General features: G+C 44.7%; 1 protein-coding gene across 1 annotated transcript in view; it reads right to left on the bottom strand.

Moving 5' to 3' along the window:
- The window catches only part of LOC138673020 (acetylserotonin O-methyltransferase-like), a 194,482-nt gene that overhangs the window by 37,510 nt on the left and 138,091 nt on the right, over positions 1–18,881 (bottom strand). The window contains exons 6-7 of the mRNA XM_069761556.1: positions 11,196–11,336; positions 6,664–6,786 (exon numbers count right to left, since the gene is read on the bottom strand). Coding sequence (XP_069617657.1) covers positions 6,664–6,786; positions 11,196–11,336 — 264 coding nt within the window. The remainder of the gene's footprint in view (positions 1–6,663; positions 6,787–11,195; positions 11,337–18,881) is intronic.

The following is an 18,881-nucleotide window of genomic DNA, read 5'->3' as shown; positions in this document are numbered from 1 at the left end:
CTTTCCCGTCCCAGCAGCATGGGACAGGTCCTCTTCAAAATAAGTGTAGGTTCCAAAGGTGGAATCCACATCTAGCAGACATTTATGGCATAGAGATTTGATATAAAAAAATATACCCATCAACAAAAAATTATTATTTTTGCTAAAGATAATAATGAATGTATTAGAGATGAGAGAATATTTCAATATTCTATTTCAGATTACGTTCGCCGAATTTGCAATATTCGCTGATTAATTCATCTAATATTTGCAGAACATAGAAGAACACCATTCACGACAATGGGAGGCAATAACAAACGCATGCACAACACCTTAGAATGGTCCCAAATGCTGCCAAAACACATCAAATGAAGGACCGATACCAGGAAAGTGGCCTCTATTCACCCACAGTACAAATTGCAGCATGGAACTGCAGCAATCAGCCAGGCATGAGGGATTGGGAACTGGGACAGCATTTAAAGCTTTCCAATGAACGTCACAGTAAGACAAGGTGGGTGAGGAATCGGTGTAGGGCCCCTTTGCTGGGAGCCCTGACACCACATGCAACACCTCTACCTTCTTTCATGCTGACCCACACTCAGGTGGCAGAAATATCAGTTTTCTAGACTACCATTGTCAGAAAAATGTAATGATACTAACATGGGTAGTTGAGTGCAAGGAAGTGGAGGCCTGACGGTCTCGAAGGCCTACTGCTACAGGCAACACGCATGAAGGAGACCCAACCAGGAGTCTACACATTTACAAAAATTAGTGGCAAACACCAACAAAGTGGAATCAATTGCAATAAAGTAGAATTAGTTTAGCGGGGACCGACACCTCTTCCGGTAAAGCCAACCCAGCAGATCGAGACTGTAACTGGCAAGGTGGTAGAATCACTGTTCCATATCCCTCTGAAAACCTGGAAGGGGCGTGTTGTGAATTCTGCTTTTGGGCTCCCTCCGGTGGTTGTAGGTGGTAATGCAGTTGTCTCAGGGCTGCAGTCATAGTCAGGTGTTTCTGCGGATTGCAATTCTGACTGGGGTATTTAGGTTTGCAGGATTCATTAGTCCTGTTGGATCTTTGTCTGGCTTCTCCTGCTTAGCTGCCAATTCAGCAAAGATAAGTGTCTGTTTCTTTTTCTGTGGCACACAAGCTGTGTGCTTATATTCTGTGCTATTCATTTGTTTTCTCTTGTCCAGCTTAGACTGTGTCAGTGTTTTCTCAGTCTTGTTGGATTCACTGGAATTGCAGATATACGCTCCACATCTTTAGTTAGATGGTGGAGTTTTTGTATTTTCTGCTGTGGACATTTTTGGAAGGATTTTAATACTGACCGCTTAGTATCCTGTCCTATCCTTTCCTATTTTAGCTAGAGTGGCCTCTTTTGCTAAATCCTGTTTCCTACCTGCATGTGTCTTTTCCTCTACTACTCACAGTCAATATTTGTGGGGGGCTGCCTGTCCTTTGGGGTTCTGCTCTGAGGCAAGGTAGAATTCATATTTCCATCTATAGGGGTATTTAGTCATCCGGCTGTGTCGAGGTGTCTAGGATTTGTTAGGCACACCACACGGCTACTTCTAGTTGTGGTGTTAAGATCAGGATTTACGGTCACTATAGTTACCACCTACTCCAGTGAAAGTTTTCATGCTGCTCCAAGGTCACCTGATCATAACAGTACAACTGGCCAATAATGAGTTAAATGCATCTCAGAAGAAGGGAAGAAAGTTCTTGAGCCATTTTTTTTCCTCAGTTTGCTTTGTCTTCTCCTCCCTCTTAATCTCTGGGTGGCTGAGGAGCCTTGTGCTAGCATGAATGTTCAGGAATTAGCTTCTCGTGTAGACCAGCTTGCTGCTCGGGTGCAGGGTATTTCGGATTATATTGTTCAGACTCCTGTTTTAGAACCGAAGATTCCTACTCCTGATTTATTTTTTGGTGACAGGTCCAAATTTTTGAGTTTTAAAAACAACTTTAAACTGTTTTTTGCTTTGAGACCTCGATCCTCTGGTGATTCCATTCAGCAGGTCAAAATCATCATCTCCCTGCTGCGTGGCGATCCACAGGATTGGGCATTTTCCCTGGAATCTGGGAATCCTACTTTGCTTAATGTAGACTCCTTTTTTTAGGCTTTAGGATTATTATATGATGAACCTAATTCTGTGGATCAAACTGAGAAGACCTTGTTGGCCCTGTCTCAGGTTGTGTAATGTAATGTAGTAGTGGTGGTGAAGTGTGAACGGCACGCAGTGTGACTTGTTTGTGCCTGATGCAGCTGGTACTCCATTACTGCTGCCTGCTGCTCACACAACCTCTCTAACATATGTAACGTTGTATACCACCTGGTGGGTAGGTCACATATGATGCAATGTTCCGGAATTTGGAATCGGCAATCTTGCCATGCTGGAATGCCACAAGTGAGCACACTCTATGTGGACCTTGTGCAGCAGTGCATCAAGATCCGGATAGTCCCTCAAAAAACTCTGCACAACCAAGTTGAGCACATGTGCCAAACATGGGATGTGAGTGAGGTTGCCTAGGCCCAGAGCTGCCACCAGATTTTGGCCATTGTAACACACTACCACGACGTGCCTGGCTGGAGATTCGCTGGCACAAACCACACGTCGCTGTGCTGCTTGATGGCATTCCAGAGCTCCTGCGCTGTGTGGCCTCGATTCCCCAAAGAAATTAATTTCAATATGGCCTGTTGACGTTTGGCCACGGCTGTGCTCATATCGGTCGTAAAAGGTAAGCGTTCACGGGTCCATATGGAGGTAGACTGTGACGGCTCCTGCAGCGCTGATTCAGAGGAACTGGAGTATGAGGAGGAGTCAATGTGTACAGACGGGATTCCTGCAATACATGGAGTTGGCAGAACATGTACAGCGCCACTCTCAAGATCTGTACCTGGCTTCACAACATTTTCCCAATGGACAGTGAGGGAAAGAGGTCATCCTTGTCCATGGTTACTGGTCCACACATCGGTGGTCAGCTGGACCTTGCTACTGACGGCATTTAGTAGCGCATGTTTAATTTTTCCCTCCCCATGCTTTTGCAGGGCAGGTACGGCTTGCCTGTTGAAATAAAAGCGGCTGGGCACGTTGTATTGTGTGACTGCCAATACCATGAAGTTAAGGAAGGTGTCAGTCTCCACCAGCCTGAATGAGAGCATTTCAAGGGACAGTAGTTTTGCAATGCCAGCATTCAGAGCCTGTGCTCGGGGGTGGTTTGCCGAGTATGGGCACCTTTTCTCCCATGCATGTGCTACCGATGGCTGTAGACTGGCCTGGGAGTGTGAGCATGACAGGGAACGTGGTGCTGTGGGTGGAATGACATTGTGTCTCTGTACAACAGTGCCAGAGGTTCTTCCATGGCGATCCTGTGAGGAAGCCGAACCAGCTGTGTGTGAGCTGGAGGAAGAGGCTACAACACGAGCTGAAGAGGTGGTAGGTGGCGATGTAGGTTGGCCTAGGTCTTCAGTGTGTCTTTGTAACTCCACTACGTGCTTGGTCCGCACATGTTTCCACATATTTGTGGTATTGAGGTTGCTGACACTTCCCCCCTTTTCACTTTCTGATTACACAGCTTGTATTTGACAAAGCAAATGTCATCTGCAACTGTGTCAAAAAAGGACCAGGCACTGCAAGTCTTGGGAGCGCCCGTTTTGGGTTTTGGAAGAGGCATGCTCCTAATGGGTGCCGAAGTGGAGGCTACAGGCAACCGAGTCTGCCCTCTCCCTCCTTTTTTGGCCGTTTGGGGAATCTCGTCCTCAGAGCTGCTCCCACCACCTTCCTGTACCTCATCATCAGATGCGTACTGAGGTGTGCTGACCATAGGCACTGGCCCACCCGCCTCTTCAGATTCAGAGAGACAAAGCTGTTGCGCATCACTGCATACTACCTCTTCTTCAAATTCTCGAATGATGCTTGGCTGGCCCCCTCTTTCCAAGCCAACAGATTCAGAGAACAGAAGTAGAGATGGCTCCTGTCCAGGGCTCTCTGACTGCCTGGGCAATTTGGCAGGTGGTGAAGAGACAGATGGGTGCTCTTCAGTGCTCTGGACCTGAGAGGATCAGGAACTAGTTGAAGTCGATGTGTTAGCTGCCATCCATCCGACAGCGGCTTCAATTTGTTCGTCCCGCAGCAGTAGGGTACAGCGAGCTCCTACAAAGCTGCGCATAAAGGACTGTTCCCTGGTAAAACTGGGGGATGCTGAGTCACTCGTGCCCGCAGCAGGCACAGAATCCCCACATCCTCTCCCTGCAGAAACTCCACGCCCACGACCATGTGCCTTACTCCCGCCTTCTTCATCTTGGTAGACTGATAAAGATAAGCAGAAAAGTACTAAGGGCTTAGTGTGCTTATTCCTGAACAGCTGCTAACAGGTATAAGAAACACTAATTTTATAAAGTGTGGACTAGACTTTAATATGAGCTAATGTGGCCTACACAACTGTACAGTGGAGTGTTTGGTGAACTTTATTAACTTTTTTTTCTTCACAAAAAGACACTGGATGTGCCCAAAGATGTAAAACCGATAGTATCACAAACTTTTTGTAGCTATTACAATGCAGGAAGGTACGCACGCTGTGCGGACTACAACCGGAGGTGGCTGAAGAACACACTACAGTGTGAGCTGCACTCACACACAGGGACCTCGTAGACAGCCGTGAACAGCACTGCAAGGCTGCAGAAAAGCTCCTCTATCTACTCCTATATAGTGTTTTCAAGCAATTTAGCTGGATACGGATGGAAACACACTAATAGGAGAAATCAGGAAAAATGAGCAGCACTAATGCAAAAAAGGACAATGTATGAGGCAGTGACGCACGCTAAGTGGACTACAACCGGAGGTGGCTGCAGAACACATTACAGCGTGAGCTGCACTCACACACAGACCTCGCAGACAGCCGTGAACAGCGCTGCAAGACAAAAGAAAGCTTCTCACACAGCAGTTGCTAAAGTAGCCTGGGTAAAGCACAATAAAGCAAATCGCTAGCTTAAACTGTCCCTCAGAGTCAGATGAGCAGCGTCCTGTCCCTAAGTAAATTCAGAGCAGAGTGAACCCAAAATGGCGGCGGGGGCTTTTATAGTGCATCATGACATCATTTCAGCAGTCAATCACAGCCATGCCATTAGTTAACATGCCTAACATGCATAACAGGATGTGCCCACACTTCTTAGGATTCCTTATTAGCTGAATAAAATCAAACTGGCTCTCATTGCATTATGGGAACTTCCGATTCCGTTATTCGATATTCTAAAAGTATCGGAACTCCGATACAGCGAATATCAGCCGATAACCGATATTGCAGGGAATTTTTCTGAATATTTTCTCACGCTCGAGTTCATATGAGGTTATGCCAGCAGGGGGCGCAACACCGCAAGTCTAGATGGCTACTTTCCCCTGCTTTCAATTTATTCCCCAAATTTTACACAGGAGCACAGCTGCATTAGCAGGCTCCTGCTTGTAAAATTATTTAACCCCTTCAGATGGATTTACATCGTGGAACATGACTGTAACGGCGGAAAGGTATGGGATATTGTTGTTTTTTTATTTTTCCTTTTTTACAGAACAAGGGTCGTCATTTGGATTAAGAGTATAATAAAATATTACAACACCCTGTGTCTTTATTTCATTAAAATACTTTATTCCTAATGTGTGTGTGTTTTATTGACCATTTACTACTATTGGATTAATAATGGATAGGTGTCTTATTGACATCTATGCATTATTAACCAGGCTTAATGTCACCTTACAATAGCAAGGTGGCATTAACCCTTTATTACGCTGCAGGGGAGAGAGAGGCTAAGTGCCAGAATAGGTGCATCTTCCAGATCTTTCTGGGGTGGCTGAGGGCAGATGTTTTTAGCCAGGGGAGGGCCAATAACCATGGTCCCTCTCTAGGCTATTAATATCTGCCCTCAGTCACTGGCTTTACCACTCTGGCGGAGAAAATTGCGCAGGAGCCCATGCCAGTTTTCTCCGCAATTCAACCCTTTATTTTAACAGCTAGAGCCCCAAAATTTTGCACACACACACACACACACACACACACACACACTACTAACATTAGTAGTGAGGAATGTGCAAAAAAAGGGATATGAAAAGGTTTACTGTATGTAAACCATGTCTCATATCCTGTCGGGTCTGGAAAGGAGATAGCAAAAGCCGGCAATTGAATTACCGGCTTTTCTGCTATCTAGCGTTGTATGAAATATATATATATATATATATATATATATATATATATATATATATATGTGTGTGTCTCACTGACATATATATACACATCTACCTATACTATGTGTAGACATTAATTTTATCTGTTCTCTTCTAACCTGTCAGTGTGATTTTACTGTACACCGCGCTGAATTGCTGGCTTTTCTATAGAACACCGATGCGTATTTCTTGCAAGTCCCACTGATGGTCCGTGTGTAATCTGTATTTTTCTCACCCCCATAGACTTTCATTGGCGGATTTTTTGCGCAATATGCTGACAAATGCAGCATGCTGCGATTTTCTACACCCGTAGAATACAGCTGAGAAATATACGGCAGATAGGAGCTGCCCCATAGAAAATCATTGGTCCGTGTGCAATGCGTAGTTTTTGCGCCTCTCATACGTCCATAAAACTCTCTAGTGTGACCCCAGCCTTACATTGTCATTTTACTACAGAGTATGAGCTCACCCGGTCTACAAGACTGGCATATCTTCCGCAGCAGTGCAAGGCATTTTTCTTCTGTCCAGTCATGAATAATCCTGGCCATAATAAATAGGTCTGCATCAGGAATAGGATCATTAAAGAAGTCTCCTTTGATAAAGAGGGAAAGACATTGTAAACATAAAAAATTAAGATAACACAGGCATAAAACAACAAGAAATTGATCTTCTTCCAAGAGTCATAACTTTTTTGTATTTTTTCCCAAGCTGCCAGAGGGCTTTGAAATACATCATTCTAAAGTTTCAAAAGGCATCATTCTTGATCGCTTTAAGGGTATGTGCACACGTTGCGGTTTTTGCTGCGGATCCGCAGCGGTTTTGACGCTGCGGATACGCAGCAGTTTTCCATGTGGTGTACAGCACAATGTTAACCTATGGAAAACAAAAACCGCTGTGCACATGCTGCGGAAAAAAACGCGCGGAAACGCTGCGGTTTATTTTCCGCAGCATGTCAATTCTTTGTGCGGAATCCGCAGCGGTTTGGCACCTGCTCCATATTAAAAATCCGCAGGTGTCTAAAACCGCAGTGGAAACTGCACAAAAAAACACGATAAATCCGCAGTACTTTTTGCACTGCGGATTTAATCAAATCCGCAGCGGAAAATTCCGCAACGGAATCCGCAGCGTGTGCACATGGCCTTAGAGTCTGTTTAGGGAGACGTGAAGTGAATGAAAAACAGTATTCATAGCATTCAATTTTTTTCTCTGCAGCACCTACTTTATGGGTTGAATAATGTAATATTTTGAAAGATCAATGCAAGCTATGCTAATTTAACCCATTAGCGACAGCCGATAAGCCTTTAACAGTAGTAGTTAAGGGTACTTAAACTACAGCGCCGTTAATTAATGGCACTGTAGAAAAAGTGTTTAGCGACCCCTGGAGTCGAATTTTCTCGAGGGTCTTGGCTGCTGGGGGTAGCCGAGACCCCAGAGAACATGATTTGGGTTGGTTTTTACCAACCCCCGGGTTACAATCGCCGTTATTAACCCCTTTACCCCCAAGGGTGGATTACATGTTAATGACCGGGCCAATTTTTACAATTCTGACCACTGTCCTTTTATAAGGTTATAACTCTGGAACGTTTCAACGGATCCTGATGATTCTGACATTGTTTTCTCATGACATATTGTTCTTCATGATAGTGGTAACATTTCTTTGATATTATCTGTGCTTATTTGTGAAAAAAAAATGGAAATTTGGTGAAAATTTTGAAAATGTCACAATATTCCAACCTTGAAATTTTATGCCCTTAAATCAAAGAGATATGTCACACAAAATACTTAAGTAAAATTTCCCACCTTTCTACTTTACATCAGCACAATTTTAGAACCAAATTTTTTTTTGTTAGGGAGTTATAAGGGTTAAAAGTTGACCAGCAATTTCTCATTTTTACAACACCAGTTTTTTTTTTTTAGGGACCACATCACATTTGAAGTCACTTTGAGAGGTGTATATATATGATAGAAAATCCCCAAGTGTGACACCATTCTAAAAACTGCACATCTCAAGGTGCTCAAAACCACATTCAATAAGTTTATTAACCCTTCAGGTGTTTCACAGGAATTTTTAGAATGTTTTAAAAAAAAAATGAACCTTTAACTTTTTTTCACAAAAAATTTAATTCAGCTCCAATTTGTTTTATTTTACCAAGGGTAACAGGAGAAATTGGACTCCAAAAGTTGTTGTACAATTTGTCCTAAGTACGATGATACCCCATATGTGGGGGTAAACCACTATTTGGGCGCATGGCAAAGCTCAGAAGGGAAGGAGCGCCGTTTGACTTTTCAATGCAAAATTGACTGGAATTGAGATAGGACGTCATGTCGCGTTTGGAGAGCCCCTGATGTGCCTAAACACTAAAACCCCCAACAAGTTACACAATTTGGAAAGTAGACCCCCCTAAGGAACTTATCTATATGTGTGGTGAGCAATTTGACACACCAAGTGCTTCACAGAAGTTTATAACGTGCAGCCGTAAAAATAAAAAAATCATATTTTTTCACAAAAATGATCTTTTTGCCCCCAATTTTTTATTTTACCAAGGGTAACAGAAGAAATTGGACCCCAAAAGTTGTTGTGCAATTCATTCGTCCTGAGTATGCGGATACCCCATATGTGTGGGTAAACCACTGGTTGGGCGCATGGCAGAGCTCAGAAGGGAAGGAGAGCCGTTTGACTTTTCAATGCAAAATTGACTGGAATTGAGATAGGACGTCATGTTGCGTTTGGAGAGCCCCTGATGTGCCTAAACATTAAAATCCCCCACAAGTGACACCATTTTGGTAGACACCCTTAAGGAACTTATCTAGATGTATTGTGAGAACTTTGAACCCCCAAGTGTTTCACTACAGTTTATAACGCAGAGCCGTGAAAATAAAAAATCATTTTTTCCCACAAAAATGATTTTTAGCCCCCAAATTTTTATTTTCCAAACTGTAACACGGGAAATTGGACTCCAAAAGTTGTTGTCCAATTTGTCCTGAGTACGCTGATACCCCATATGTTTGGTTAAACCCCTGTTTGGGCACACGGGAGAGCTCGGAAGGGAAGGAGCACTGTTTTACTTTTTCAACGCAGAATTGGCTGGAAATGAGATCGGGCACCATGTCGCATTTGGAGAGTCCCTGATGTGCCTAAACCATGAAACCCCCCAATTCTAACTGAAACCCTAACCCAAACACACCCCTATCCCCAGTCCCAACCCTAACTATAACCCTAACCATACCCCTGACGCAAAAACGCCCCTAACCCTAATCCCAACCATACCCCTAACTCCAACACACCCCTAACCTCAACACACCCCTAATCCAAACCCTAACCACACCCCTAACTCCAACACATCCCTAACCCTAATCCCAACCATAGCCCTAATCACACCCCTAACCCTGACACATCCCTAACCCTAATCCCAACCGTAAATGTAATCGAAACCCAAAACTCTAGCTTTAGCCCCAACCCTAACTTGAGCCCCAACCCTAACTTTAGCCCCAACCATAACCCTAACTTTAGCCCCAACCCTAACTGTAGCCCCAACCCTAACCCTAATGGGAAAATGGAAATAAATACTTTTTTTTAATTTTATTATTTTTCCCTAACTAAGCGAGTGATGAAGGGGGGTTTGAATTACTATTTATATCGGGGTTTTTTAGTGGATTTTTATGATTGTCAGCTGTCACACACTAAAAGACGCTTTTTACTGCAAAAAATAGTTTTTGCATCTCCACATTTTCAGAGCTATAATTTTTCCATATTTGGGTCCGCAGAGTCATGTGAGATTTTGTCTTTTGCGGGACGAGTTGACGTCTTTATTGGTACCATTTTCGGGCACGTGCCATTTTTTTAATCGCTTTTTATTCCGATTTTTGTGAGCCAGAATGACCAAAAACCAGGAATTCATGAATTTCTTTTGAGGGGGCGTTTATACCGTTCCACGTTTGGTAAAATTGATAAAGCAGTTTTATTCTTCGGGTCAGTACGATTACAGCGATACCTCATTTATATAATTTTTTTATGTTTTGGTGCTATTATACATAAAAACTATTTTATATAAAAAATAATTATTTTTGCATCGCTTTATTCTGAGGACTATAACTTTTTTATTTTTTCACAGATGACACTGTATGGTGGCTCATTTTTTTGCGGGACAAGATGACGTTTTCAGCAGTACCATGTTTTTTTATATCCGTCTTTTTGATCGCGTGTTATTTCACTTTTTGATCGGCGGTATGATAATAAAGCGTTGTTTTTTGCCTTGTTTTTTTATGGTGTTCACTGAAGGTGTTAACTAGTGGGACAGTTTTATAGGTCGGGTTGTTGCGGATGTAGCAATACTAAATATGTGTACTTTTATTGTTTTTTTATTTATTTAAAGAAATGTATATATTGGAACATTTTTTTTCTTTATTTAGGTTTTTTTTTTTTTTTTTTCTACACATGTAAATATTTTTTTTTTTTACTTTTTTTACTTTGTCCCAGGGTGGGACATCAAGGTATAGTGTCAGATCGCTTTGCAAAGCACTGTGTCATATCAGCAATCTGACAGGCAGTGCTGCTCTTGCTTGCTCTGAGCAGGCGCTTGCAAGCCACCTCCCTGCAGGACCTGGAAGGAGCCCCGTGGCCAGTTTGGATCCGGGGTCTGGAGGGAGGAGACGCTCAGAACAACACGATCACATCGCGTTGTTCCGAGGGAGCTGCGCGATGCTTCCCTATGCCCACGGAACGCTGCGATCATGTTTGATCGCAGTGTTCCAGGGGTTAATATGCCAGGAGTGGTCCGTGACCGCTCCTGGCACATAGTGCCAGATGTCAGCTTTGACAGCTGACACCCGGCCGTGAGCGCGGCTGATCGGTGATGACGTACTATCCCGTCGCTGGTCATAAGGGGCCCAGACCACCTCAACAGGATAGTACGTCGGATGTAAGAATGTACAGCTAGTAAGTCAATACACAAATCTGAAATGTTCTTCATTATATAGCCAATGAAATTTTATTTACTGCACCTTCAAGGAAATATATCTGTTGATCCTTATCTGTTATAAAATGTTTCTTAGCTGTTTCCACAACTTTGGGCAGATCCATTATGGTGACTGTTGACTCATTGTATCTAGACACAAATTGTTTTGCAAGAGCTCCTGAACATCCTAAAAGAAAAAAAAATAGTTTTCCATGTAAACTGCTGACAAATATATGTATACATACTGCATATACCACTAAGCAAAGGTTTTAGGCAGGTGTGGGAAAAATGCTACAAAGCAAGAATAATTTCAATTTTAAAATAGAAGTGATAATAGTTTATTTTTACTAATTACCAAAATGTAAAGTAAACAAGCAATAGAGAAATCTAAATCACATAAATATTTGGTGTGACGGCCCTTTGTCTTTATAACAGCATGCATTTTTCTTGGCATGCTTGCACAAGGTCAGGGATTTTGTAGCATTATAGTCAGGTGTATGAGTATCCATTATTCCAAATGTGATAATGATCATCATCTTTATATGTAGTTTGAATACAGTCATTAACTGAAACAGACACAGCTGTGTAGGAGGTTCAAAACTGGGTGAACAAACGGCAAACTCTGTGGAAGTCTGTTTCACATCACAGATCTTACATTATGGCAATACTGAGCCCAGCAAGTAGTTATACTACTACTAAGTAGTTATTGAAAAAAGTCACAGAGAAAAATGCAGAGATGTTTACCTGCTGAAGCCTCCAACCAAATGCACTGCAGGGTGCAGCGGACCCAATTAATGATGGCAAACACACAGGTGCAAAAAATACCGATGAAACAACCACTTTCAATCCAGTCTTGGCTGTTTGGCATCAGTGCACAAAAAGATAAGAGATAATAGTCTGTACGTGGCGTTGTTCACACAGGCAATGCAGAGCATCTGTGCGTTAGTAATAGGCTGTAAACCAGATGCTCTGCATTGCCTGTCTTAACAACGCCACATACAGACTATTATCTCTTATCTTTTTGTGCACTAATGCCAAACAGCCAACACTGGATTGAAAGTGGTTGTTTCATCTTGTCGGTGAGCTTTTACTACTAAGTAGTAGGGTTGAGCGAAACGGGTCGGCCATTTTCAGAAGTCGCCGACTTTTGGCAAAGTCGGGTTTCATGAAACCCGACCCGACCCCTGTGTGGGGTCGGCCATGAGGTCGGCGATCTTCTGAATCTGGTATCGGAATTCCGACACCGAGTTCCGATATGTTTGCAATATCGGAAATCGGTATCGGAATCCATATTTAAGTGTAAAATAAAGAATTAAAATAAAAAATATTACTATACTCACCCTCTGACGCGCCCTGGTACTAACCGGCAGCCTTCCTTCCTTAGAATCAGCGCGTGAAGGGCCTTAGATGACGTCGCGGCTTGTGATTGGTCGCACGACCGCTTATGTGACCGCTCGCGCGACCAATCACAAGCCGCGACGTCACCGAAGGTCCTTCAAGCGCTGATTCTAAGGCAGCCTTCCTTCCTAAGAATCAGCGCTTGAAGGACCTTCGGTGACGTCGCGGCTTGTGATTGGTCGCGCGAGCGGTCACATGCCGCGACGTCATCTAAGGCCCTTCACGCGCTGATTCTAAGGAAGGAAGGCTGCCGGTTAGTACCAGGGCGCGTCAGAGGGTGAGTATAGCAATATTTATTATTTTAATTCTTTATTTTACACTTAAAAATGGATCCCAGGGTCTGAAGGAGAGTTTCCTCTCCTTCAGACCCTGGGAACCATTGGAAACCCAATGCACTGCATTGGGTTTCGTGTTTCGGCCGACCCGACCCCGACTTTTTTATAGGATCGGCCGATTTCACTCGACCCGACTTTTGAAAAAGTCGGGTTTCGTGAAACCCGACCCTATAAAAGTAAAAGTAGCTCAACCCTACTAAGTAGTTATACTGAATCAGCAAGATCTCACTCAGGCAAAGATTTCAAAGCAGACTGGATGCAGTGGTCGGCCAAGGAAACTTTGTGCTACACGTGAATGACAAGTCATGATTATTTTCCTTAAAAAATCGTAAGATGTCCAGCAGCGTCATCAATTCAGATTACTATCCAAAACCAACAAGACCCATTCCACGGTTCGGAGAACTCTGGCCAGAAGTGGACTTCACGGAAAAATTGGGCCAGAAAAATTTAAATTTGACAGGCAAACAAAACCAATTGATTCAACTATGCACCAAAGTATAGCAACTGAGGTGCAGAAAAATAGCAGCTGGTGCTCTGGATGGAGAAGTCAAAATTTCAAACATTTGGCTGAAGCAGTAGATAATTAAGAAACAACGTTGCACTCTAATGCTATAGCATGGAAACATAAAAATATATGCTTATATTATTGAACCCATATTGGTTTATGCAGTGTTAAATAAACCAGCTGCAGAAACCTTTCTGTGCCTACCTCTGTGAACAGCCGAGTGAGTAGCATTACCACAAGGTGCAAACTAAGAGTAGCAATCTCTGTACATAATTAACAAATAAAGTTGTACTCTATAGCATGTGTGAAAATCAGACTGCACTCAGATGTCATCCGAGTGCAGTCCTATTGTCAGATCTTTTGGAATACCTGGGGTGGACACGCACATCCACGACAACGAACCTCCCAAGGGTGAGCTGACCAGGTAGACCACCCCCTATACAGGGAGCGTTAGGGGCAGACCCAAGGGAGACTATTGCCGCAGAAGCTGTAACCCATAGACAGGTAGTAGGAGGTACAAAATGGAGAAGCTAGGCGTAGGATGGACAGAGCGGGGTAAGATGAAGTATAGTTAGGTAAGAGCTGGGTACAGGTGAGACCAAAGGAGCACTGCGAAGGGGAAGACACAAAGGAAGCAGGACAGGACAGACACCAGACTAACAGAGCACGGAGAGGACACTGGGAGGACTGGACTGGACGAGGAGACAAGGAAGCCTGGGAGAGACAGAGAAGCTGAACTGACTGGACAGAGTGGAAACTAAAAACAGGCAGTGCAAAGACAAAGGTGGACCTGAGTCACAAAAGCACAAATGACAGACAGGCAAGGAGAAGAAAAAGGAATCGCCTTATATACATGGAGTACTGGAGGACTTCCGGGTCACGGTCCTCCAGGATCACAGAGAGGAGATACAGAGCGCCTGTAAATCAGAAAGAGGAAGTGCTGAAGTGAGCGTTGCGCACGCGCCCCGACGAGAACCAGGGAGCGGAGAAGAATGAAGGAGAGGACGCGCACCTGCAGGAGGAGCGCGCCGCAGCTGGAAGAATGAGCGGAAGGAGTGGCCGTGACAGTACCCCTCCCCTTACTCCCCTCCTTTCTAAGACCAGACAGAAATCTGGATAAAATCTGAGGAGCTTGTATGCTCTCACGGGGCTCCCAAGACCTCTCTTCGGGACCAAAACCCTTCCAATCAACCAAAAAGAGAGTTTTGCCTCAAGACTTTTTCATGGCAAGAATGTCCTTAACCTCAAAGACGTCTGGGTCAGAGACAGGTAAAGGAGTTTGAGCAGGAGAAACATGGAACTGATTGAAAACGACAGGTTTTAGAAGGGAGACATGAAAAGAGTTGGGAATGCGAAGTGAGGTGGGCAATTTCAATTTGTAGGCAACATCATTGATATGAGACAAAACCTTGAAAGGACCTACGTAGTGTGGACCCAGTTTATACGAGGGGATTGTAAGATGAAGAAAGTTGGAAGACAACCACACCTTATCACCAGGCTGAAATAACGGAGGATCCAGGCGTCTCTTATCAGCACATCTCTTAGTCCTGGCCTGTGCCTGATCTAACGTGATTTTGGTCTCCCATCAGACCCTGGAGAACTCCTCGGACAGAAGATCGGCTGCCGACACACCCGAGACAGGAATTACCGGCAGAGGAATACCAGGATGTTGCCCGTAGACGATAAAGAAGGGAGACTTGGAAGAAGAAACATTGATATGGTTATTGTATGCGAACTCGGCCCATGGAAGCAAATCAGACCAGTCATTTTGATGACCGTTGGAAAAATGACAAAGATAAGTCATTAGAATTTGGTTTGTGCACTCTGCTTGTCCGTTGGTCTGTGGATGGTAAGCTGTAGAGAAATCTAAAGTAACGTTCATTAGTTTGCAAAGAGCCCGCCAGAATCGAGAGGTGAACTGGACTCCTCTATCAGAGACAATGTGTAGCGGGAAACCGTGAATCCGGAAGATATGAGTAATGAAGATTCTTGCCAATTCTGGAGCAGAAGGTAAGCCTGGCAAAGGAACGAAATGAGCCATCTTGGAGAATCGATGTACGACCACAAATATGACTGTATGACCAGAAGACCGGGGTAAATCGGTAATGAAATCCATTGCAATATGTTGCCATGGAGCCGAAAGAACTGGAAGCGGATGCAGGAGACCGGAGGGCAGACGTTTAGAAACCTTGTTCCTTGCACACGAAGGACACGCAGCGACAAAACCTCGGACATCCGGAAGAAGAGATGGCCACCAATAGTGGCGCGAAATGAGAGCAAGTGTCTTCTTATATCCCACATGGCCTGCCAGTTTAGAGGCATGACCCCAACGAAGAACTTGAGTCCTCTCGTTCTCCTGGACAAAGGTCTTACTAGGGAGCAAAGAAGACATGCTAAACGGAGCCACAAGAATGATTTTGCTGGGATCCACGATGTGTGAAGGCTCCTCTTCCGCATCGGATGCGAGAAAAGATCTGGATAAAGCATCAGCCTTGAGGTTCTTGTTGCTGGGACGGAAATGGAATTCAAAGTCAAAGCGGGCAAAGAATAATGACCATCTGGCTTGTCGGGGGTTAAGTCTTTGCGCTGAGCAGATATACTGCAGATTCTTGTGGTCAGTATAGATCTTGAAAGGATGAACAGTTCCTTCTAACAGATACCGCCACTCCTCCAACGCCAACTTGATGTCCAATAGTTTCTTGTCGCCAATGGTGTAATTTCTTTCAGAGACGGAGAAGATCTTGGAAAAGAAACCACAGGTAGCCAGTTGTCCGGAAGAAGATCTCTGGGAAAGTTCTGCGCCGGCGCCGATGGCAGAGGCATCTACTTCTAAAATGAAGGGCTTATTGATCTCAGGTCGACGGAGTACAGGAGCCGAGGCAAAGGCTTGTTTTAGAGAGCATAAAGCATCTTCAGCCTCCGAAGACCAAATGTGAGGGTTAGATCCTTTACGAGTCTGTCACGCTCACGCCCTGACTGGTGGGCGTGAGCTCAGGGGGTTTGTGGCCCCACTGTGCCACAAACCAGACTACCCTGGAAGGGGCGTAACTATGACAGCTGCCTGGGTTTTCACTGGAGCCTCTAATGGTGAGGTCAGGCTTGTGCAGCAGGCAGCTGCCAGGTGCTACTCCAGGGTGGTGTCTGGCTGTGGCTGCTGATCCCACTTGGGAGACAGGAACACCAGGATTGGTGCGGGCATTAGGCAGGACTGGCAGAAGAGCACAGCTGGAACTCAGACGAGTAGGCTGGCAGAGACACGGCAGAGAACACAGGACTGGCTAGGACAGCAGGAACACAGGACTGGAAGGCAGTGCAGGAACGGCAGGACTGGCAGGAACACAGGATTGGGAGGCACTGCAGAGAACACAGGACTGGAAGGCAGGGCAGGAACGGCAGGACTGGCAGGAACACAGGATTGGTTGATGTGGTATATGAAGGAACAGGTAGGGGCCTGTTCACACTGGAGGTGCAGGTACAGATATGTAGTTTGGAGGAACAGGTAGGGGCCTGTTCACACAGGAGGTGCAGGTACAGATATGTAGTTTGGAGGAACAGGTAGGGACCTGTTCACACTGGAGGTGCAGGAACAGATATGTAGTTTGGAGGGACAGGTAGGGACCTGTTCACACAGGAGGAGCAGGAAAGGAAACAAGCAGAAAGGAATGAGGTATGAAGAAACAGGTTGGGACCTGTTCACACAGGAGAGGAGTGCAAGACTGCAGATAGGAGTGGAAAAGCAGCAAGAGATAGCGTAGCAACAAAAGCTGAGCAAAGCCACAAAGAATGTGGAGAGAAGCTGCAGCAAGAGATACTGCAGAAGCTAAGCAGAATGGAATCGCAAGGATTGCAGAAAGGTTTCTGCAGCAACGGGAGCGGAGCAGAGTAGAACGGAGCAGAACCGCAGGAGTACGGAGCAGCGGCAAAGCCACCAAGATACAGAGCAGGCAGAGCCGCAAGAGTGCAGAGTGTAAGCAGACTGAGAACACAAGGAAAGACACAGCAGGGAAGGAAGCCACAGGCAAGGAGACCGAGAAAAGACAAAGTACAGACAAGGCAATGGAACAAGACACAGGGACAAAGACACAGGGACCAGGATATTCTGCCTCCTGGAGGGCAGACTACAAGATCAAGGCAATAGCACAGAGAAAAGCCTCCAGAGAGGGAGAAACTCAGAGCAGGACCTGGCAAACTCAGAAGCAAGAAACAAACTGAGCTAACATATTGCACAGGCCCAGACCACAGGGTGGAGCTGCACTATATACAGGAGGCCTCTTGATAATTGGTCAGGAACTGATTAGACAGATGCACCTGATTCCTATAAGAACCAGAGAGTTCAAGCGCCGGCCCCCTATACACATGGCCATGAGGCATGCAGAGAGCAGAGACACAGAACATGGAGCTGGCATGAAACAGAAACCACATCATAGTAACATAGTAACATAGTAACATAGTTAGTAAGGCCGAAAAAAGACATTTGTCCATCCAGTTCAGCCTATATTCCATCATAATAAATCCCCAGATCTACGTCCTTCTACAGAACCTAATAATTGTATGATACAATATTGTTCTGCTCCAGGAAGACATCCAGGCCTCTCTTGAACCCCTCGACTGAGTTCGCCATCACCACCTCCTCAGGCAAGCAATTCCAGATTCTCACTGCCCTAACAGTAAAGAATCCTCTTCTATGTTGGTGGAAAAACCTTCTCTCCTCCAGACGCAAAGAATGCCCCCTTGTGCCCGTCACCTTCCTTGGTATAAACAGATCCTCAGCGAGATATTTGTATTGTCCCCTTATATACTTATACATGGTTATTAGATCGCCCCTCAGTCGTCTTTTTTCTAGACTAAATAATCCTAATTTCGCTAATCTATCTGGGTATTGTAGTTCTCCCATCCCCTTTATTAATTTTGTTGCCCTCCTTTGTACTCTCTCTAGTTCCATTATATCCTTCCTGAGCACCGGTGCCCAAAACTGGACACAGTACTCCATGTGCGGTCTAACTAGGGATTTGTACAGAGGCAGTATAATGCTCTCATCATGTGTATCCAGACCTCTTTTAATGCACCCCATGATCCTGTTTGCCTTGGCAGCTGCTGCCTGGCACTGGCTGCTCCAGGTAAGTTTATCATTAACTAGGATCCCCAAGTCCTTCTCCCTGTCAGATTTACCCAGTGGTTTCCCATTCAGTGTGTAATGGTGACATTGATTCCTTCTTCCCATGTGTATAACCTTACATTTATCATTGTTTAAACCTCATCTGCCACCTTTCAGCCCAAGTTTCCAACTTATCCAGATCCATCTGTAGCAGAATACTATCTTCTCTTGTATTAACTGCTTTACATAGTTTTGTATCATCTGCAAATATCGATATTTTACTGTGTAAACCTTCTACCAGATCATTAATGAATATGTTGAAGAGAACAGGTCCCAATACCGACCCCTGCGGTACCCCACTGGTCACAGCGACCCAGTTAGTGTTATGGCTGGCAATCA

The sequence above is a fragment of the Ranitomeya imitator genome, chromosome 3 (assembly GCF_032444005.1).
Source record: "Ranitomeya imitator isolate aRanImi1 chromosome 3, aRanImi1.pri, whole genome shotgun sequence".
In the NCBI taxonomy this organism is placed as follows: domain Eukaryota; kingdom Metazoa; phylum Chordata; class Amphibia; order Anura; family Dendrobatidae; genus Ranitomeya; species Ranitomeya imitator.
Note: the sequence above shows the minus strand (reverse complement) of the source record. Positions and strands in the feature narration are given on the sequence as shown.